The 22,373-nt window shown below is 40.6% G+C and overlaps 2 protein-coding genes across 3 annotated transcripts in view; one reads left to right on the top strand and one right to left on the bottom strand.

Annotated features, from left to right (window-relative positions):
* The window catches only part of LOC117530322 (Golgi apparatus protein 1-like), an 83,323-nt gene extending 71,829 nt beyond the window's left edge, over positions 1 to 11,494 (top strand). The window contains exons 23-26 of the mRNA XM_034193199.1: positions 1,663 to 1,770; positions 6,675 to 6,795; positions 8,329 to 8,435; positions 10,737 to 11,494. Coding sequence (XP_034049090.1) covers positions 1,663 to 1,770; positions 6,675 to 6,795; positions 8,329 to 8,435; positions 10,737 to 10,904 — 504 coding nt within the window. The 3' untranslated portion in view covers positions 10,905 to 11,494. The remainder of the gene's footprint in view (positions 1 to 1,662; positions 1,771 to 6,674; positions 6,796 to 8,328; positions 8,436 to 10,736) is intronic.
* A 6,661-nt stretch (positions 11,495 to 18,155) lies between these two features.
* The window catches only part of pacsin3 (protein kinase C and casein kinase substrate in neurons 3), an 82,029-nt gene continuing 77,811 nt past the window's right edge, over positions 18,156 to 22,373 (bottom strand). For both annotated transcript variants that reach the window (XM_034193192.1, XM_034193196.1), the window contains 2 exons: positions 21,883 to 22,040; positions 18,156 to 18,679 (listed from right to left, as the gene is read on the bottom strand). In XM_034193192.1, the coding sequence (XP_034049083.1) occupies positions 18,564 to 18,679; positions 21,883 to 22,040 (274 nt within the window). In that variant the 3' untranslated portion in view covers positions 18,156 to 18,563. The remainder of the gene's footprint in view (positions 18,680 to 21,882; positions 22,041 to 22,373) is intronic.

The following is a 22,373-nucleotide window of genomic DNA, read 5'->3' as shown; positions in this document are numbered from 1 at the left end:
TTTATTATTATTTTATTTAAGTTACCATGTTTGTGAAGTGTTGTGTGTTGCCCACAAAAGCGAAAATTAAAAAGGTGAAACACTCAGTGCGAGTCTGAGCAAAACACAGAAGAAAGAGAGGATCTTCTTTCAGAGACTCTTTGTCAGTGTGGCCGGGGATGGAGCTGTGACTCGCCCGGTGTGAGCGGAGTGCTCAGCTGCTCACACCGGGCAGAAATAGACCGCAGCTGGCTGTCACGCGGATAGTCACTCCCCACATAGAGCGGAGAGCAGCCAGTGGACGAAACTGTGTTTAAAAAAAAAAAAAACTGAAATGCACTGCTTCACTTTAAACATGCAGTAAGCTATTTCAGATGTTCAGCGTGAACCCTCTTTCTCCTAAAAGGCTTTATCTTACTCTGTGTGTCGCGTTGGAAGGATGTAGCTTTTGTGCTAAATTGATTAGCGCTTACACCGCTGATCTCTATACGGCCTATGCCCATGCTCTAGTCTTCTGTTTGTTTGGTTTTGTGGGGACGTTACAGCGCCACACACAGGCTTGGCATGTGTACTACAACGTTAAACAAAGCTTCAAGGCACAGAATTTGCCTTGATCATTTTTTTTTAATCGAATTATTCAAGTTACTTGACTACAGTGGTCCCTCGCTATAATGCAGTTCACCTTTCGCGGCCTCGCAGTTTCGCGCATTTTTTTAGTGCAATTTGGCGTGTTCTGCGTCTTTATCAGGCGGGCCGGTCGCAGCACCGGTCGGCATCACCGCGATTGCTCTCACTGCCTCCAATGCGCTTACTGAGTCTGCCGGCTTGGTAAATGCCGCAGCGGACCACTCACACCGCCCCACTGTCTGCTGTGCAGAGCTGAAGACAACTCTGGCAACAGGTCCAGAGACTACGCTCGCTGTTTTGATGTGGAGCACTCCGCCAGCCCGCAAGGATAGACTTCTTGCGGCAAAATCCACAGCGCCCGCTGCGTGGTCTCGGTAACCGCAGCCGCAGTGAGCGAAGGGAGAGCACGCACATTGTGTTCTGCGAGTGTCTGTTTATAATCTTCTCGCCCAGAAGAAAAAAGAGAGTGTTTACACAGGAGAGAAAAATGAGAAAATGTTAATGCCTGTTTGAGAAAAGTGTATAAAGTGTGTAGTGGGGGGGGTTTACAGCCTTAAAACATCTATAATAATTGTAAAAATAATAATAATAATAATGCTGACTACTTCGCGGATTTCGCCTATTGCGGGTTATTTTTAGAACGTAACTCCTGCAATAAACGAGGGACCATTGTAATCGTTTCAGTCCTACTTGGCACTCTCGTTTCCTGTTTGCTACGTCTCCCCTTTCCACATCCTCCTTCCTTTCTTCTGACTTCACCTTTCTTTATTTCCTTATCTCCTAAGGTTTACCCTCATCTTATGTCCTTGTTGTCCTTCTTTCCCCCTTTCCTGTTTTCTTCCCATTAGAGTCTCATCCCACCTCATTTCCTTTCATATTTCCCTTCTGCTTTCCACTGTGTTCACTCCTCTTTTCACCTCCCTCTCTTTTCTCTCTGCCTCCTCCTCATCATCTCTCTGTTCTGTTTCTTACCATCCTACTGTGTGTGCGCTTTGTTTCCTTCTCTCCTAGCCTTACATCTCTTTTTTGTTCACTCTCCTGTCTCCTCTCCTGCAGATCTCCAAGTTGTGTGCAGAGGAGGCGGCAGCTCAGGAGCAGACGGGGCAGGTGGAGGAGTGCCTGAAGGTCAACCTGCTGAAGCTCAAACAGGAAGCCTGTAAAAAGGTGATGCTGCTGTTTTTGGTCGGGTGGTAATCAACTTTTTTTTTTTTTCTTATGTAGCGCCAAATCACAACAAACAGTTGCCCCAAGGCGCTCCATATTGTAAGGCAAGGCCATACAATAATTATGAAAAACCCCAACGGTCAAAACGACCCCCTATGAGCAAGCACTTGGCCACAGTGGGAAGGAAAAACTCCCTTTTAACAGGAAGAAACATCCAGCAGAACCAGGCTCAGGGAGGGGCAGTCTTCTGCTGAGACTGGTTGGGGCTGAGGGAAAGAACCAGGAAAAAGACATGCCGAGAAGGGGGGCAGAGATCGATCACTAATGATTAAATGCAGAGTGATGCATACGGAGCAAAAAGAGAAAGAAACAGTGCATCATGGGAACCCCCCCCACAGTCTACGTCTAAAGCAACATAACCAAGGGATGGTCCAGGGTCACCCGATCCAGCCCTAACTATAAGCCTTAGCGAAAAGGAAAGTTTTAAGCCTAATCTTAAAAGTAGAGAGGGTATCTGTCTCCCTGATCTGAATTGGGAGCTGGTTCCACAGGAGAGGAGCCTGAAAGCTGAAGGCTCTGCCTCCCATTCTACTCTTACAAACCCTAGGAACTACAAGTAAGCCCGCAGTCTGAGAGCGAAGCGCTCTAATGGGGTAATATGGTACTACGAGGTCCCTAAGATAAGATGGGACCTGATTATTCAAAACCTTATAAGTAAGAAGAAGAATTTTAAATTCTATTCTAGAATTAACAGGAAGCCAATGAAGAGAGGCCAACACGGGTGAGATATGCTCTCTCCTGCTAGTCCCCGTCAGTACTCTAGCTGCAGCATTCTGAACCAACTGAAGGCTTTTTAGGGAACTTTTAGGACAACCTGATAATAATGAATTACAATAGTCCAGCCTAGAGGAAATAAATGCATGAATTAGTTTTTCAGCATCACTCTGAGACAAGACCTTTCTGATTTTAGAGATATTGCGTAAATGCAAAAAGGCAGTCCTACATATTTGTTTAATATGCGCTTTGAATGACATGTCCTGATCAAAAATGACTCCAAGATTTCTCACAGTATTACTAGAGATCAGGGAAATGCCATCCAGAGTAACGATCTGGTTAGACACCATGCTTCTAAGATTTGTGGGGCCAAGTACAATAACTTCAGTTTTATCTGAGTTTAAAAGCAGGAAATTAGAGGTCATCCATGTCTTTATGTCTGTAAGACAATCCTGCAGTTTAGCTAATTGGTGTGTATCCTCTGGCTTCATGGATAGATAAAGCTGGGTATCATCTGCGTAACAATGAAAATTTAAGCAATACCGTCTAATAATACTGCCTAAGGGAAGCATGTATAAAGTGAATAAAATTGGTCCTAGCACAGAACCTTGTGGAACTCCATAATTAACTTTAGTCTGTGAAGAAGATTCCCCATTTACATGAACAAACTGTAATCTATTAGACAAATATGATTCAAACCACCGCAGCGCAGTGCCTTTAATACCTATGACATGCTCTAATCTCTGTAATAAAATTTTATGGTCAACAGTATCAAAAGCAGCACTGAGGTCCAACAGAACAAGCACAGAGATAAGTCCACTGTCCGAAGCCATAAGAAGATCATTTGTAACCTTCACTAATGCTGTTTCTGTACTATGATGAATTCTAAAACCTGACTGAAACTCTTCAAATAGACCATTCCTCTGCAGGTGATCAGTTAGCTGTTTTACAACTACCCTCTCAAGAATCTTTGAGAGAAAAGGAAGGTTGGAGATTGGCCTATAATTAGCTAAGATAGCTGGGTCAAGTGATGGCTTTTTAAGTAATGGTTTAATTACTGCCACCTTAAAGGCCTGTGGTACATAACCAACTAACAAAGATAGATTGATCATATTTAAGATTGAAGCATTAAATAATGGTAGGACTTCCTTGAGCAGCCTGGCAGGAATGGGGTCTAATAAACATGTTGATGGTTTGGATGAAGTAACTAATGAAAATAACTCAGACAGAACAATCGGAGAGAAAGAGTCTAACCAAATACCGGCATCACTGAAAGCAGCCAAAGATAACGATACATCTTTGGGATGGTTATGAGTAATTTTTTCTCTAATAGTCAAAATTTTGTTAGCAAAGAAAGTCATGAAGTCATTACTAGTTAAAGTTAATGGAATACTCAGCTCAATAGAGCTCTGACTCTTTGTCAGCCTGGCTACAGTGCTGAAAAGAAACCTGGGGTTGTTCTTATTTTCTTCAATTAGTGATGAGTAGAAAGATGTCCTAGCTTTACGGAGGGCTTTTTTATAGAGCAACAAACTCTTTTTCCAGGCTAAGTGAAGATCTTCTAAATTAGTGAGACGCCATTTCCTCTCCAACTTACGGGTTATCTGCTTGAAGCTACGAGTTTGTGAGTTATACCACGGAGTCAGACACTTCTGATTTAAAGCTCTCTTTTTCAGAGGAGCTACTGCATCCAAAGTTGTCTTCAATGAGGATGTAAAACTATTGACGAGATACTCTAACTCCCTTACAGAGTTTAGGTAGCTACTCTGCTCTGTGTTGGTATATGACATTAGAGAACATAAAGAAGGAATCATATCCCATAAGCATGCTGTTGGGGGAGTTGGCCTCTGAGTGGGCTGGATGGCCCTCCTGGTGGTTGGTGGTCTTCAGTGGTGGGCACAGTTCCGTTAACCACCAGTGGTGGGCACAGTTCCGCTAATCCGCTAACCGCTAATTATCGAAGATAATGTTTTCATTATCGGATTAGCTTTTCAGATAACTTTGAAAACCATGATCGGGCTAAATATCTTCTGATAAGTTTTGGGCCGATAATTTTTAGACTGCTATTTTTGCAGACATGGTAAACAAAGCTGAATAGTTACAAACATTTATGAAATCTAAAATCAGTTAAGTACCTACCTGTTAAATGTTTTATAGTAGATGCGCAGCTCTATCCTCCGTAAACAGAGGAGAGCTGGTTCTAGAAGAAACCTCTCTATCCCCTGCAGACAAAGGAGAACTGGTCACAAAAAAGCAAAAAGGCTCATTTCTTTTGACCCCATACTGATACACTGGCAATATCACCCAAGTCATCCAGAGGCATACAGTTTAAACTTATGGTTAAAATTTTAACCAAACTAATTTCGGACAAGTTATTGAAATTAACATCACGTCTGAAGTTTTATAAAGTGAAAATATCAGATATATGTTTTAGTTTTAAAGTAATGCACTCATTTTGAAGGTTTTAGTATGGACATGCTGTGCCCAGTACATCAGTACCTCAGTACATTCACGACAGAAGAAATGCATTTGAGACGCTCTGATCAGGCTCCACATGGACAACAGCATTAAACTCTTTGTATATTGTGCCTAAAACTCTCGTGAATATATTCTCTGGGTTTATAGATGTTGTTATTGTGTTTGTTTTATGTAAAAATGCCAGAAGCAGCTCAGGTTGCTCCTCCATTATTTTCATTTGGAATCATTGCAGTCGATTCCTGTTTGCTATTAGAGTCTTGCTTATGTCAAACACTGTCTGTCATCTTTGTTCCATAGTAATATATATAAGATGTCCGAAATTCAGTTTGCGTTTATTAAATTCCATGCATCTTGAACGTAGCAGACACGGATTATCTGGAATTTTGTTTTGGCAAGTTTTCACGGTCTCTACTGCCATCTACTGGCCAGTAGTGTTCATGGCAGTATTCGCCCTAGTACTGAGCGTCCAGTAGTTGGCAATGTTCTATTTATTTTTGACACCGGTTATATCAGACGGTTATCTAATTACAACTTGGCTTTTTTTTTTTTTCTCTTTTTTTTTGAAAATGCCTTTTTTTTTTTTTTTTTTTTTTACAAATAAAAAAATGGCATATTTTACAAAAGCACATTTATCTGTAAACACCAACACACGAGACACCTCACATTAAAGTGTTGGTTTACATAGAATGAATGACTCAACCAATCAGTGTTAGCGGAGGCACATTTTACCCATAATCCTTTGCCATCTGTCTGTGTTTGTTACAAAACTTCAGAATTAGTGCATTGTTCAACGTTAAAAGATATATATTTTAACTTTGTACAAATGACAGAATTGACATTAATGGAGTTATTCTATCTGTATTAATTTTATTTAGAAATCAAATCCATAAGTCAGTACTGCTTTATTTTCCAAGACCTCCGCCTCACGGCAACGCTGTTATTGAGTTGAGAGTTGAGCTTCGCTGCTTCTCTCATCTGCTTCGCTGCTGGAAACTATGTAGTAAACAAGAGCTTCCAGCAGGGAGCAGGGCGCACAAGACAGAAGTGCTGACTCATTGTTTGGGTCTGTGGTTGTATGGAGCTAAATCCAGGCCAAAAGTTTTGTAATCTGAAAATAAAAAAAGATTGAAAAAATAAAATTTGAAACTGAAAATTCAATGTTTGTTCTTGAATTTTATAATCATTTAAAAAGTATTATTAAAATAAAAATAATTCCACGCCCCTCTCAGTCGAAGCCACGCCCTCCCACGCCAGAACGGAGCCAAAAGTTTGAAACTGAAAAAATAAGATCTGAAAGTGAAAAAAAGATCTGAAGGTGAAAAAAAGAAATATGAATGAAAATAAATTGTGGTGTTAAAACTCAGAATCAGCTTATTAGTAGTTGCAAGTGTACCGGAGACAATACCGGAAGTTTTTGCTTATCTGTAGCTTCCGGTAAATTTTTGGGTGGTTTATCGGTTTAGCTTTATAAAAGATAACTTTTCAGTTAGCTGATTATCTGTTATCAAAGCTAATTTTTTGGTTAGCTGTGCCTCCCACTGGTGGTTTTGATGGTTGCTCCTTTCACTGGTTCCGGTCTCAGGTGTGACATGATGCAGAATGGAGGTGTTTTTTTTATGCTGGACACCAAACATTCATTCTGTTGTGTGCAGGAAATTCTGAATATGCTGAAGGAGAGTAAGGCAGACATCTTCGTGGACCCGGTCCTCCACACCGCCTGTGCTCTGGACCTCAAACACCACTGTGCTGCTGTCACACCCGGCCGAGGCCGACGTGCGTGCTTTCACACTGCTACTCATGCACTGTGTGCCATATGTACAGAGTTGTGCTTATGAGGTTCTTTAGTTCTGATATCTTGTGGCTAAGAAACCAACAACATGCTAGGAGGCTGACAGAACAGGAATAAAACATACGCAGCAATTATCGGCACACACTTTTCTATCTTTTGTCGACACCCACAACAATACAGGCTTGGCGCACTACTTTATCAACACTCTCCAGACATCATTCAGTGGCTCTGTCGTGTAGTGGGTAAGGCAGTGGGTTCGTACCCCCACCCACCTTCCCCCAAATGAACAAACACCATTTGAAGGTTACAGTAGATTAAGAGTGTGATGATGGTGGCAGTCTATTTTAGTTAGTTGTGTGTATTTGGAGACTCCCCCAAACTGGCCCTGCCTCAATCTGCTTCCATACAAGCTGCTGTTGTTCTTGGGAATTTAGCTAAATTCATGTTGTTGTTGTTATCCATTCGGCTGCTCGCGTTTTGTGTTCGGGGTCGCCACAGCGGACACAGCCAGAGCCGCATGGTAGTTGGCGCAAGTTTTACGCCTGATGCCCTTCCTGACGCAACTTCAGTTGTACCTGTAGAAACACACACAGCCGCTGGTGTTTCCAAGAGGTCTCCCATCCTAGTACTAACCAGGTCCCGCACTGTTTAGCTTCTGAGATCTGACGGGTTCAGGCTGACACAGAGCAGATCGGCTGCCCGATTTAGCTAAATTCAGAAATGTATTTATTAATTGTTGCATTTAATTCCAGATTGCTTCGGCTTCTCTTGTGCATCTATTAGTTGATACAAAGTGGATTCTTGCAATTCAAAGAACATTGTGCACGTTCTGAACATGTGGACTAAGGTTTCACATGTGGCCACTTTATTAGGTACACCTGTTCAATTACTTGCTAACACAAATGGCTAATCAGCCAATCACATTGCAGCATCTCAGTGCATTTAGGCATCTAGACGTGGTGAAGACGACTTGCTGACATTCAAACTGAGCAACAGAATGGTGAAGAAACAGGATTTAAGTGACTTTGAATGTGGCATGGTTGTTGGTGGCAGACAGGCTGGTCTGAGTATTTCAGAAACTGCTGATCTACTGGGATTTTAACACGCAACCATCTCTAGGGTTTACAGAGAAGGGTCTGAAAAAGAGAAGATCCAGTGAGCAGCAGTTGTGTGGACAAAAATGCTTTGTTGATGTGAATGTTTCCAACACCTTGTTGAATCTATGCCACAAAGAATTAAGGCAGTTCTGCAGGCGGGGGGGGGGGTCCCAATCTGGTACTGACCATATGATCTCATCCTAAAATTTATTGCTGACTATATGTGGTGTGAAGGTGAAAACATGACAAAAATTTAAAGTCATAACATTAGGAGTCCAAGTGTTCTAAATGTTGTGGTAACAATGATCCTGTGATTAGCTTTATGTGATGTCACATGGCACCATGTTTGTTTGTTGTGGTTGTATTGAGTGCCGTTTGTTATTGTCCTATCCCATGTGTCTGTCCTTTTCATCCTTGCAGAGATGTCATGTCTGATGGAAGTGTTACAAGACAAGAGAGTCCGCCTGCAGCCAGAGTGTAAGAAAAGACTACAAGACCGCATTGACATGTGGAGCTACGCTGCAAAGGTAAACACCAGGAGCGACGTCCACGTCGCCGTGGCTCCTGCAGATCCGACATTAAGACGTGCTGGTTTCTTCACAAACTCTGGCAGGGGGCGGCGCATCAAATATTTGACATCAACATTTCAGCCACAAAAAGCAGATTAGAAAAAGTGTTTTTGCTTGAGATTTATATAAAACATTTTTTGTTGTATGTGAGCTTGAAACAGGATCTTCTGCAGTAAGTCAGATATCTTTTTTTTTTTTTTTAGAAAAAACAAAACACATCGTCTACCCCAAGATATTTGGTGACTCATCCTGCAGTTGCACACATGAATGAATTTAAGTATCCTTATTATGTACATTATGTTTGAGACTTAAGCCCCAGTCAAACTCAAGCCGTGTGTTCACAACGTCTGCAAAAAACTGGGGGCACGATAAGAAACGGTTAAGGGCGTGGTGTATTCTCCGTGGACATGGAGGATGTGGTCACATGTTCAAAAAATACACAGCGAGGATGATCCAGCATTCAGGTCAGGATGCACTAACAACTTGAGGCTGTAGTAAAAACACCATTGATGTACTATTATCAACACTAGTAGGCAAAGGTGGGTCAAAGTCACCAGCAAGTCACTCTCAAGTCATGAATCGGCAAGTCTCAAGTCATAATGACCACCAATTGTTTGCAAACTGACCTTCGTCCCACCTCTGCTAGTAGGTAGGTAGGTAGTAGGTGCTTCATTAACAGTACAGATGTGTGGAAAAGCTGTCCTAGCAGCAGTCTATGGACTACTGTGTGAAATGTGCTGTCCATGGTGCTGAAACGCAGTAAAAAAAAAAAAAAATTATACTTTCTCATAAATCCAGGTTCACTTCAAAGCATACACCGACGTTCAGCGGGAGAGCTGTTTTCCTGACTGTAGCTTATTGAACCTACATTTGGATACAATAAATTTTGCAGAATGAATGAAAGCGCAGCATGTAAGGACCAAATGGACACAGTGAGAATGTGATCCGTGCGTAGTCTGATGTGATTGTTCATAGTAATCATGTAAGAATGAAGTGCACGTGATCATGCATGGTTTTCGAGTTTGACCGGTTCCCTGCTGCGTTCCCCAGAATGTTCAGGACGCAGCGCGGCCCTCATGGTCTGTGTCTGAGTGTGTCAAGGCCCTTTGTGGTTTGGTGTGGTCTGATGCATCGTATTAAGTGGCAGTTTTCAATTCAAGCTTCTTTTGGTCTCGCTGACCTGCAGTTAGCACACTGTGGAACAGGTCAGTTTCTGCAAAATGACTTATGATAAACACAAAGAAATAACATAAAGTCACGGGCAAATCTTTTCCACTGTTTTCCAAACAATGAAAGTAAATGCAAGCTTTTTCTGTGGTCAGCTTCATCTGTTTCGCAGTTCTTCACAAATGTTTTATAGCTGCTCTTATTTGACTCGTGTTTGAAACCAGGTACAGTGTCCTGGTTTCCATGGCTAATGTCCAGTCAGTCAAGCTCTCTGGTAGTTTACTGTTGAATTAAAAGGAAGGATTTCACCATTTAAACCCTTCCAGAAATGCCATTTGGAAGTGAGGAAGTTAACTTTTAGCTCAGAGGCTACCTGGGCTTTTCTTGACTTTTACTCCAGATCACTGCGTCACACAATGAACTCTAAAGGGGTGACTGTATATTGCCTTTTTGTTGACAAATAGTGATGATGTAACATTGTGAACACAACTTATAGGGTGCTGGTAACACCTGCATTATCATTAGTTCCAACCCAGATGTGCTCAGATCTAAGGTACAGTATGTCATTGGATTACTGACCTGTAATCTAATGATACACTGATGTCCATAAATACTTCAGCAGTCACAGAATGTTATGTACATATTTTCCATATGTACAGCAATGCAATAGACTTAAAATGACAGAGTCCAGATGTCCTTGTAGTGTAGATTTCCAGCTTTCATTCAAGAGGTTTAACAGAAATATCACATAAACCTTTCAGGAACATTAACTGCCATTTTCAGTTGCAATCCCTCCATTTTCAGAGTCAAAAATAATTGGACAGACTGATCAGTATTAATACAAATCATCATGCATCTTAGACATCATTTTATGAGTCATTCATAAATACAAATATTGTGGCGCTGCATGTGGAGTAGCAGTTCTCAAACTGAGTGACCATGACGAGAGAGCGAGAGAGAGAGACGGACGTCTGTGGCTGTGTTTGGAGAAACTGTGTGATGTAATCGTTCAGAAGAAGGCATTCCTTTGTGGTTTTCCTCTGCACAGCTGGATGTCTTTGTGACGGCGTCATGTTTCTGTCTGTCCTGCAGGTGGCACCGGCAGAGGGGTTTTCAGACCTGGCTGTGCAGGTGATGGCGTCACCTTCCAAGTACTTCATCCTGTCCATGATCCTGCTGAGTGTGTCACTCTTCTTCCTGGTGGGGCTGCTGTGCGGCCGCTTCACCAAGCGGGTGAGGAGGGAGATGAAGGACCGGTAGAAGGACTGGCTCCTCCCACTCGCCTCTCTACCTCTCCTCCTGATCCCTCCAGATACCCAGTCTGCAACCAGCTGACCTGCACCGCGCCCACATCCCGACCTCCTCCTGCGTTTGAAAACCTCTTTATCTCCAGACTTTGAGAGAACGTTTGCATTGGGAGTGCACCTCATGGCCACAAGTTTTGATCTGCTTTGTGATGGAGGAGCGTGGGGGCAGTGAGAATCACTTCCCCTCGTTCAGCACTGATGTTCTTGATCAAACTGAAACAAGAGCATGTCAAACAACGTGAAACTGGAGCCTGAATCAAAACACTGAGCAGCTGCAAATCGTCTGGGTTGAACGATTGCTGCGAAACGTTTTTTCCTGACAGAGGAAAAACTTCCCTTCCCACCGCCTCCTGTACGCTACAGGGCCACGCCCGCTACCAGGTTCAGTGCTCAGTGATTGGACGGGTTGAGAGTAGACCCACTTCATTGGTACAAGGAAGAAAAATGATGTAGAACTGTGGCGTTTATCTTTGCTGTCAGGAATGATGTGTGCACTTTGGGGAAAATAATTATTTTAGCACTAATTAAACTGTTGCACTTTTTTTTTTTAATATTTGTTGATTTACAGGTTGGAATCTAACGTGTTTTGTGCATGTTTGACTGCACTTGTGAGCGCTCTTTTGTTCTTCACGCTTCCTACATGTTTTCTCAGCTTGCATCTTAGTTAATTCCACTAAACATCAGACACGTGGGAACGCATCAATCGGATTGTTTGTGTGTGACGATGGTGGATCAGGAGGGAGGGATGATGGACTACAGACCGACAAGCACAGAAGCAAAGGTTTGTCCACTAGAGCAGCGATTTTCAACCTTTTTTGAGCCGCGGCACCCTTTTTATATTTACAAAATCCTGCGGCACACCACTGTCACGTGTCACGCACCACTAACTCGACTGTCTCTACACGGTGCGTTAGCAACAGGTGCGGTACAGATATAACGTAACATTGTATACTATAGTCATGGAGCTGTATATAAGAACTAGAGAGCGCAATCCCAATGCTGCACACTAAACGAAAACGTCCCTTCATGAACAGCGACATGACGCCTCCTAACCGGGCAAAATATTGATGAAGTACCCGGATGTTAATGCATTTTCAATGGAGATTCGCGACTGAACACACTCAGAAAAATGCTCGCAAAATACGTGTTAAAATGCCATTTTGTCCTGGATATCGAGCCAGTAAAATTAAATTACATTAAATTATGTCAGGAAAGTATTAAACTTACTCTGACACACACACATTCACAAATATTAGTGTTGAAAGTTACACGGATCTGCGCTGCTCGGCTGAGCTGCTGCTGTTCAACGCAGCGCGGCTCCTAAAACCATTACAATATATTTATATATATTATATTTTTACATAATTATCCTTTATTGACCGAGTTTCATTCATGAAGTCAGCGGTGTGTGTGTGTGTGTGCACATCTCTGTGTGTGTGGCAGCACAGCGCGGGTCATTAAATCTCATTATTTTAAGGTGCAAAAAAAAAAAAAAACTCCCCAGTCTTGTCAAACAATTTTTAGTCACTAACGACAAGAATTTTAACTAGACATTGGTCTAGCAGTGGAAAATATCAACTAGACATAAGTGAAATTAATGATCCGTGTCGTCGGGCGACACAGGTACGGAGACATACAGCTGTTTATCATCCAAGGAAATATTGTCTCCCTTGTTCCTCCGTTTGTGACTTTGCCAACATGCGCAGCTTTCCGGTATATTCCACCTGTTTCTTGACGAGACTAAGTGAACGATGCACGCAAATCACTAACTTGCCCGGAATTAAAATGGCGATCACGCCTCCTTGTCGGCACACGGCTCAGCGCTACTGCACGCTTTGCTGCCATCTACTGGAATAAAAGAGCATTACACCATCTGCCACACTATTACAGCACATACACCCGATAATGGTGATATTTGATAATTGCCCACGGCACCCCTGACGATCGATCACGGCACCCCGGTTGAGAATCACTGCACTAGAGGGCAGCGCAGAGGTAAACCACACCCTTTAGCCTCACAGACTTCAATTGAGCGTTAAGACGGTCACGTGGAACCGCAGACGAGTTCAGTTTCTTGTCAAAATGTTGTATTGCCAGCCAAGTGTCACTTCCACTTTCCCGTCCTCTGTCATGTTTGCTGCTGTGATCAGACAGCGCATGAGAGACGTGAGCTTTAGGATCGAGGCTGATTATAGTAAGGGTCAAAGGTCAGGTGATACGGACTCGCGTGCCTCTTTCTGTGGCCTTGAACAAACCAGCACACATTCCAAACATCCTGAGAAAAACCATTTCTGCAAATGCTTCAGACCTAATGACTGATATTTAAAGGGGGAAAAACAAATATTGAAAATTTATAATTCCAAGTCCAGTTAGAGGGGATTTATAAATGAATGCCTAAAAATAGATTTTCTGAATTGATAAAATGCCAATGTAACAACCAGCTTAAAACTAAATGTTTTTAAAGTGTCAAGTTTTTGTCTTCTCCCTTGACGTTTAGTTAGAGGACCAGTTCATTAACTGATTAAATTGTTTAGATTGTCGTAATTCGTATTCTTTTATTTATAAATCCTTCTTGATGTGGTCAGTTGATGGATGAAAAAGTTCAAATGTAAGATATTTTAAACAAATTTTTAATTTTAATTCAAATGGATAAAGTATATAAAAATGTTTTACAGCAGTATGGATTAGAAAAATATAAAATTTCTATTATATTCTTGTGTAATTTGTGTATTTCAACTTCACAGGGATGACATACTTTGGGTGGGTTTGATAGCTGAATTCACTTTACTGATTAAAAATCTGACAAAATCAAAAATCCTTTGAGAAACCCATTTTTGGCAGAGAGAGACTTAACTGCAGCTGGCTGTAATTTGAGCTGTAAGTGAATAGATGTAAACATTACATTCTTCAGTCCTGTGCCCTGATACATTAATCATGAAATCACTCACAATAGTTACGTTGGGCCCCTGTTAAAAAGTCATTTCTGCTCATCAGAACCACATGAACCATCCTGTCAGAATCAGACAGGATTTGGTCAAGTTACAGCCATCCGGAGCCAAAAATGAGGGAAAGCCTGACCTGCTCGCAGTTGTGTTTAACAAAAAGATTTTTTTTAATTTTTTTTTATGTAGTGACTGGAACTGTCATGCACATCACGTTAAGACTGATGTTCAGTCACTGAAGATCCTGAAGGAGAACGCAGCCTAAAAGGGTTTAAAAACTCAAGTCTGGTCCAGATGTTAATATCAATTAGAAAACTATCTACAGCCGCTCATATTATTATATATGATAGAATTCTAACTGTGGAGCTGTATAAATTGTGGCTCAGATATTGTACTCTGAGGAAGTCTGAGAGTCGGTGACACTGTAGTTTGAGTCGGAACAAATGTTTCAGTTCCTGTGAGGATGAACGCAAGAGATCTAGAAAATCATACGCTTACAACTTTATAAAATTGCATTTTTTGACAAAGATTCATGAATTACGGAAGGATTCAGAGAGAAAGACAGACAAAAAGAAAAAACAGCTTATTGCGCCAACTGTCCAAACTGATCCCCGAGTTCCTGAAAGTCTGCTGCAACACGTGAACCTGTAATTTGTTTTTCTTTTAAGTTTCCACATGTTAAATGTTGACTTTTTGTATGCTGATCTAATGTAATTAGGCAACAGATTTATCATGAGATGAGATTGTGCTGTACAGATCAAATTTGTCAATTTAATAAAAATGTCTGCAGATTTTTTTTTATAGCTTGGCCTTGAGTCTTCACTGAGTCCCCAAACTGGAACAGGTGTTGAATAGAGGACAAATGATGAATGTTTTCATCACATTTGGTGAAAACATTGGTGACGCCCTGGATCAGGAATCAGTTACAGGGTGACCCCCCCCAAAAAAAACCCCATAAAATTGTAATAAAATCATACAAATTTCTTGAAATTTAAACTTCAGTCATTCAATAATTCCCCAAAGTTTCAGTTATCTCGGTCACTTTGCATAAACATCATGTCGTTTCAAAATTATCCTCTAAATGGTATGATTTGTTGGCAAAACAGGCCTCCAGACAAAATGTCATTTCTTTGGTAGAACAGTTGCAAAATTGACACTAAAATTTTATTTTCATGAACAAAACGTGTAACCACCAAAAGTCTTTTTTGTTTCCTGAAAAAACAACTTATTTTATATGAAAAATACTGAAAATGCAAGCAAAAACACTTAAGAAAAATCTTCCCATTCAACATGGAAATGCTCTAATTAAGAACAGCAAAATAAAACAAAAACCTTCTTCCACAGGTTAAACAGCCCAAACCCACCACACAGCTTTTATCATTACTTCCCAGGTTTAGTCACAACAGTTCAAAAGACTCCTAAATTAAGTAGAAAATAAGTTACAATGACAGGTTGGCTGTAAAGACTGTACTGTGATAAAAGAAAAACAGTTTACATCCTTTTCATGCAAAATCTGATTTGATATAAACATGCAGTTATAAAACTGGAGGGAAATATTACAATAATAAAAACTGCCTAAAAATGAAAAAAAAAAATCTACAGAACTAAAGCAGAACATTGTAAATGATGTGTGGGACACAAAAAAAAGCTCAGTTTTACAGACAATCAGGTTCTGTACACATTTAAAGTTACATTAAAACTATTTGAAATCCATCAAGTCAGTTTCCCAGGTGATCTGAATCGTGTTGAAACCTGGATATGATCAGCAGCAATTCCCTCTGACATACACCAGGGGGCACTGCACATCTCCAGCCTCAACAACTATAAGGCACTAAGTTTCAGTAAACTTTATGCAGATTGATTGTTCAGCATAAAATGATGCCAGTAGCTACTGTGAGTCATAGAGGCCTACACGAGGGTGACCAATCACATCCCTGCACTGATGACACAGAGGCCTACACGAGGGCGACTCCCCACCAGTGTGCAAGCAGACAGTCAAACCATGAGATGGCACTATTGTTGCTTCCTTGAATCAACAAATATAAACACGTGTACAAACAAGTCTAATTACAATCTCTCCTTTCAGCAGATGTATTGTTTCACAACTGCAAACATCAGCAACACCAGCTACCGATGACATTCGATGGTGAAGTATTAATCGGCCATAATAAACTGATCAGGGCTTCGTTTCCAGGAAGCATCTTTAGGCTCTTTAAGAATTATCAAAAAAAAATTCTCGTATGTAACTTTTAGAACTAAAGAGGTGATCCACCAAAAAAGAAACAAAAACAGAAGTATAGTGGCTTAAATAGCTCCTTAAAATAAAAGAGTACTCCTGACCACTCCCACAGGATGCAGAATGGTTTCAGAATTTTGTTTGTATTATTGCACACCACAACCACTGTGCATGCTCAAGTGAGCGGCGACGTGCTTAGCTTAAAAACAAACATGGCTGGGTTTGTTTTAGTGATGGTGCTCATTCTTGTAAAATAAAAAAACAAAACACAAATCCAGTACACCATAAGCCGTCTGGAGGCATTTGTAGTATTCACTGAGACGTCTCTACCTGAAGTAGAAGCAATGTCGGATTAAGAGTTCTACAAATTTCTGTCGCGTTTTTTTTTTTTTGCTGAGGAACACACACAGCATAAGCTATGGTCTATGTTGTCAGGCGTTATATAAAACAAATAATGAATGTTTTTTTCATTCCTGGAATATTTCATTCAGTGAAAGATGAAATTGCACTTCATAAACATTCAATGTTTGTATAAAAGTTACGTGGCTCAAATTAGTATGTAAATGACCAAAATGCATCTTAAATGTGCGTTTAAAAACAAACCAAAAAGCACTTCGAGCCTCACGTGAAATACAGTTGTGATGAATTCTGTGACACAAATGGAGTTTTATGTGTGATATTTTAATCATATTATGGACAGCTCACCTTAAGCGCTTAACGGCATACTTTTGGTTATGAGTTGCTTTGAGAAACATACATTTAATTAAGAAAATAATAGTGAAAAAAAAAGACATCAAGGAAAGACGTGTATATAACACTCTTACAATCAATTGTTATCTGGAAACTCGGCCCTGATTGAGTTATGATACATGGATCATGAAGTCCCAACTGAAGGGTCTTTGACAACATCTCCCACTAGTGTGGGTTACATGGAAACTGAAACTACTTTGCATTTCAAGGGAAAAGTTGGGACTTTTCAAAGATAAAAATAAAATCGCAAATAAACAGATTTTCAGAAACATATTTATGTTACAGAAATATTAAACAACTATATCAACCATATGGAACTGAAGGCCAGAATATAGAACTATCACACATGATACGTGTATATATAATACATTATATATATATATATATATATATATATATATATATATATATATATATATATATATATATATATTCAATGAAAACATTTTCTAAACTATCAGACAGAAAAAGAAAAACTTTTTTCCTGGTGCACGTTCAAAGACAAGTTACTGATATGCGAAACCTTAGAAACGTAATCTATCACAAATAACCATTATGTTATTTATTTAAAGTTTAAGTTTCAGAGAGCTGATGTATTTAAGTGTTGTCATAAAAATCCAATAAATGTCTTTCTCATTCAGTTCCACTGAAGTTCAGGTTGGCAAATCTAACGCAAAAACTAACCAAATGTCCACAGTGGATTTGGACATTTACTGCAGTACACAGCACTTCTCACCACAAAAACATTTCCAAATAAATTAATATTGTTTGGTGGGGGGTAACAGTTAAATTGTCACTCTACAATGGCAGAAGGTTCTCAATCACCCATGTTCGATCACCTGGCTTTGAATCCCACAGATCATCTGCACTAAGTCCATCCAGCTGTAAATGGGGACCAGCCTGGGTTGGGGAAATAACCTGCATCAGAGTTGCATCTCATTCGGGGAGTCATTGAGTGTAATCCGCTTCACACTACAGAATCCGGAAATAAACACTGGCACTGATGGACCTCAGGGCCTGTAGAGGACTTGAATAACTGTAAAACAGTTTGAGAATCAGCATCAGGTGGAAAAGCACTGAAGAACCAGAACTGAAGAAGATGGATGGATGAGTGACAATAAAAGGAAGTCCATTTGTTTGACAGTAAACTTGTAGATATGATGGATGACGTCTTTGAAGTCTCCTTCATGTATGGAGTTAATTTTCATGAGGTACATCAAAGTGAAACCAATGACGCCCATAAAATATAGGTAGGCTTATTTAGCGTTTCCTTTTCAGTCGTGCCGTTTAGAAAGTGGTTCCTATTCAAGTGTAGGATAATTCCTAAAGGGCTGCCTTAGTCCTTTAACCCAAAACTCTTTACAGGCCACTATCATAGTTAACTCCATCCTCTTTAATCAAATACAGCTTATTTCTGATCAAAGATACAAACTAAAATGTTGCTGTTTAAAAGGGACTTTCCTGAACTGGACGTTCCAAAGATTTTCACATGTAGCTTTAAAAAAAAGAAAAAGAAAAAAAAGAACAGAACAGAAGGAGCAGAACACTGAAAATGGTCTGGCTTCACAGAGGGCGTGTCTACATATCAGCCTAGATCATTTAAGACTGGTCCTGGCAACTTGAGTATGGCTGTACCATTGGCGGGACCTCCGGAGAGGGTGGGGCTGCCGGAGGGGGCGGGCCATCAGGAGGTGAGGACCTTGACGTAGTTGGCGGGGTAGAGGCCAATCTGCCCACTGCTCAGCTGTCCTTTACACCAGCCCTGCTCGTCCTCTTCTCCGAGCTTCAGCAGCTCCTCTCCTGGATCATCAAGAACCAATACAAAGAAAAGACAGTTTACTCATTTGGTGTTACACCTGAATTTGGATAATTTAGTCAAAATTTAGAAGAATAAGAGGATTTCCTCAGAGTGTAAATCTCATGAACTTTACTTAAGGTGAAATTTGAGAAAAAGAGCAAAAACGGGCAGCAGCAGAAACCAAGCTCCTTTTTTTGCATAAACACAATCAGCTCAGGAACATACACAGACAGCACAGGTCCTAAATGTTACAAGCACCACTAAAACACAAATTAACCAAATCTATCACATCTTACTTTCAAATTTAAGCTGCAATATTAATGAGGATAAGACAATGACATTACAGTGAATAATTTTAACTGTAATGTGACTCAAATACCAACTAGAGCACCGTGCTCGTGAAGTGCAAACCTCCACCACTAGTTTCCAATTCCACAAACTTTTACCTTGGAAAAAAATTTCAAGGTCAAAGTCGAGTTAAAAGTGACTTTTCATAAGCTAAATTAGATGTGATCAAATGTCAGGAGTATGTATTTAGTTCATGCACTTGAATCAAAGATTTTTTTTTTTTGTGGTGAACCTGCATCCAATTTTGCTGGTGTAGGTAAATCCATAAGTGAAAAATGAGAGTGACTGAGCCAATTTTGATGGAGATATAATGTAAAATGTACACCAAATGGGCTTTTCAATATTAAACTCAAATGTCTACAAAATCCACAATCCCGATCAGATCCCAATCAAACTGTCAGGCGATAGTGAGTGCCAGTCTGCACCTCACTTTCAAATATGAGAGTGATTGGGGCACGTTTGATTAAGACAGTGATTCTCAACCGGGGTGCCGCGGCACCCTAGGGTGCCGTGATCGATCGTCAGGGGTGCCGTGGGTATTTTTCATATTCGCGATTACCGTGAATTATTTATTTTATCCACAAAGCATAAAACGACAGAATCTGACGTCAAACGTGCTGCAGCCTCGCTCTCGTCTTAAGGCGGGACAATAACAAGGAGGCTGACGGCCGATTAAAACAGTGCCGTCTTCTTCAAAAGCCGTCTAAAATGCGGAGCTGTTGGTGTGTGTGTCTGTGCCTGTGTGTGCGCGCGCGCAGAGTTAACAGGCTGCAGACTGCGAGGGAGGGGGTGGGTGAGGGAGATTCCTGAATGCAGGTTCAGTGCGCAGCGAGCGCGGAGCAGAGAGAGGATTTTAACCCGAGTGAACGTTAACAAAACGGAAACGTGAAGCTGCCTTTACTTCTCTCTGAACTTTCTCTAAAGGTGTGATTCTGCCGTTACATCCTGTTCACACCATGTGCGCGTCGTATGCTGAATTTATGAGATCATGAGATGAAATAAATGGTCAAATATCTTTAAAAACATATTTAAAAAATGAGAATATATGAATGAACTGAGCCACAAAAACAAACAAACAAAAAAAAAAACACAATGCTCAGACGCACAAATCACAAAAAGCAGGTGAGAACTCTGAACTTTAACAGCTGTTATTTTCCAAAGGTATTTATTTGTTCAATCTTGAGCTTAATGCAGTGTTTAAGCACAAAACGTGACTGATAAGGAGAAACAATTTCAGAAATGCAGCAGAAACAACCACAATTCAGAAAAAGTTGGGACTGTATGTAAAATGAAGATAAAAATAAAAATGTTGCACCATTCCCAGTTTCTCCACTCACAGAAGCCAAACGTTCTTCCAGAGTTGTGTAATTATACTACAATAGTAGAATATAAAGGGGAAAAAAGAAAAAAAAAATAGACAATATATTCGTCAATCGCAATTATTTGTCTGACAATTAATCGTCTCCAGAAATTCCTAATCGTGACAGCCCTACTTGAGATCAAAGCGCAAAATGCTTGAGGATTTTCAAAATGCGGTGTTTTCTGTATCGATTTTCTATTATTAATAATAATAATGATATTTGGGTTTTGCGCAAAACCAGAGGTAATAGCATTATAATATTTTGGTGGGTGGTGTGCCGCAGGATTTGGCAAATATAAAAAGGGTGCCGCGGCTCAAAAAAGGTTGAAAATCACTGGATTAAGATATAATGTAAAATATACATTAAATGGGATTTTCAATGTTAAATTTAATTGACCACAAAATCTGTAATCTGGATCAGATCCGGTGTCGCAGACCGAACAGTCCCCCTAAAAATCAGTCCGTCCTGCCTTCACTGCATGCGTCATTTCGGAGCGTCAACAGTATTTCACCAATTATCACATCGTCTTGACGAGAGATATCTGAAGCTTTTGTACAATAATTATTTCTACATAAATTCAGCATTATCTCATAATAAAAGATGGGAAAGCGATCAGAGTGCAGCAGCCAGGGAGCTGCTCCTGATGCGTTCACTGCGCCTCAGTCATTTCAAAGCGTCACCTATTATCGCCTCGTTTCTGCTTAAAACTGGCTTTAGAATGATTTAAGAGGTTTTACCTTTATCATCTGATGGTTAATAATCCTATTAATCCCTTTGATCACTTTGGGTAAAGAGAAGTCAGTCTCAGGCGAGCTGCATGCCCAGTGATGCGGGCCAGACCAATTTACAATAAAGGTTAACATCCTACATAATGCTCTCAAATATGAAAGAAATTTGATCTTTTTTGACAGAGTTATGAACTTCTGAAAATTCGTTCAATGTTCATGTATAGGGATTTTTCCAATTTTCCCAAGATTTTTCCTGACTTTGCCCTTGAAAACTGAATCAGTTCTTGCCTATCAGGATATAAATCTCAAGTAAAAAATTTCATAATGATATATGAAAAATTGTGGGCTCTTGGCTGTTCACAAACAAACAACAAACGGGTGAAAACACAACACAATTTACCTGATGTGACAGGAGCCTTTAGAGCAGGGGTGGCCAAGTTCGGTCCTCAAGAGCCACCTTCCTGACACTCTTAGTTGTCTCCCTGCTCCAGCACACCTGAATCCAATGAAAGACTCGTTAGCAGACTTTTAATGAGCCTTTCATTGGATTCAGGTGTGTTGGAGCAGGGAGACAACTAAGAGTGTCAGGAAGGTGGCTCTCGAGGACCGAACTTGGCCACCCCTGCTTTAGAGGTTTGGTGCTGATTAAAATCTTTTGTTGTTGGCCATTTTACAAAAGCTTTTCCACAGAATAACGTGATCAAACACGCGGCATCGCACAGAACACCCCAGGTTCCGCCCTGTGACAGTTTCAGTAATGGTTCCCACCTGCTTTAAAGCTCAGCTCATCTGCCTCCTGGCCCGTGTAATCATAGAGTGCACAGACATGCACGCCCTCCACCTCATCCTCCACCTCCCCCACTCCGTTCATCGCCAGCACCCTCTTAGGACTCTCCTCGTCAGACCAGTCTGAAGAATAGTCTTTCCTGAGAGAACAGAGGGGCACTGTGTCATACAGAGGAAAAATACATATCCAGCACTTGTGTGCACAGATCAGTATAAGCACTTGTGGTGTTTGAAACATGGTACAACCTCCTCAAAATGACACCATCACCTACTCTGACCACAATATTTGTGTCACGTGACTATCTGTGCTCTTGACTTTCACCCAGTCGCTGGGTGCTGACTCGTAAAGTTCTCGTGTCAGTCTTGGGCAGCACCTGAAATGCCACCTGCTATTTTGAAATTACTTTAACTGCCCAAATTTTTATTTTTTTAATAATGAAAAAAATGCTAATATTTGTAAGCATTTATAATAT

This window comes from Thalassophryne amazonica, chromosome 2, assembly GCF_902500255.1.
Source record: "Thalassophryne amazonica chromosome 2, fThaAma1.1, whole genome shotgun sequence".
Classification (NCBI taxonomy): domain Eukaryota; kingdom Metazoa; phylum Chordata; class Actinopteri; order Batrachoidiformes; family Batrachoididae; genus Thalassophryne; species Thalassophryne amazonica.
Note: the sequence above shows the minus strand (reverse complement) of the source record. Positions and strands in the feature narration are given on the sequence as shown.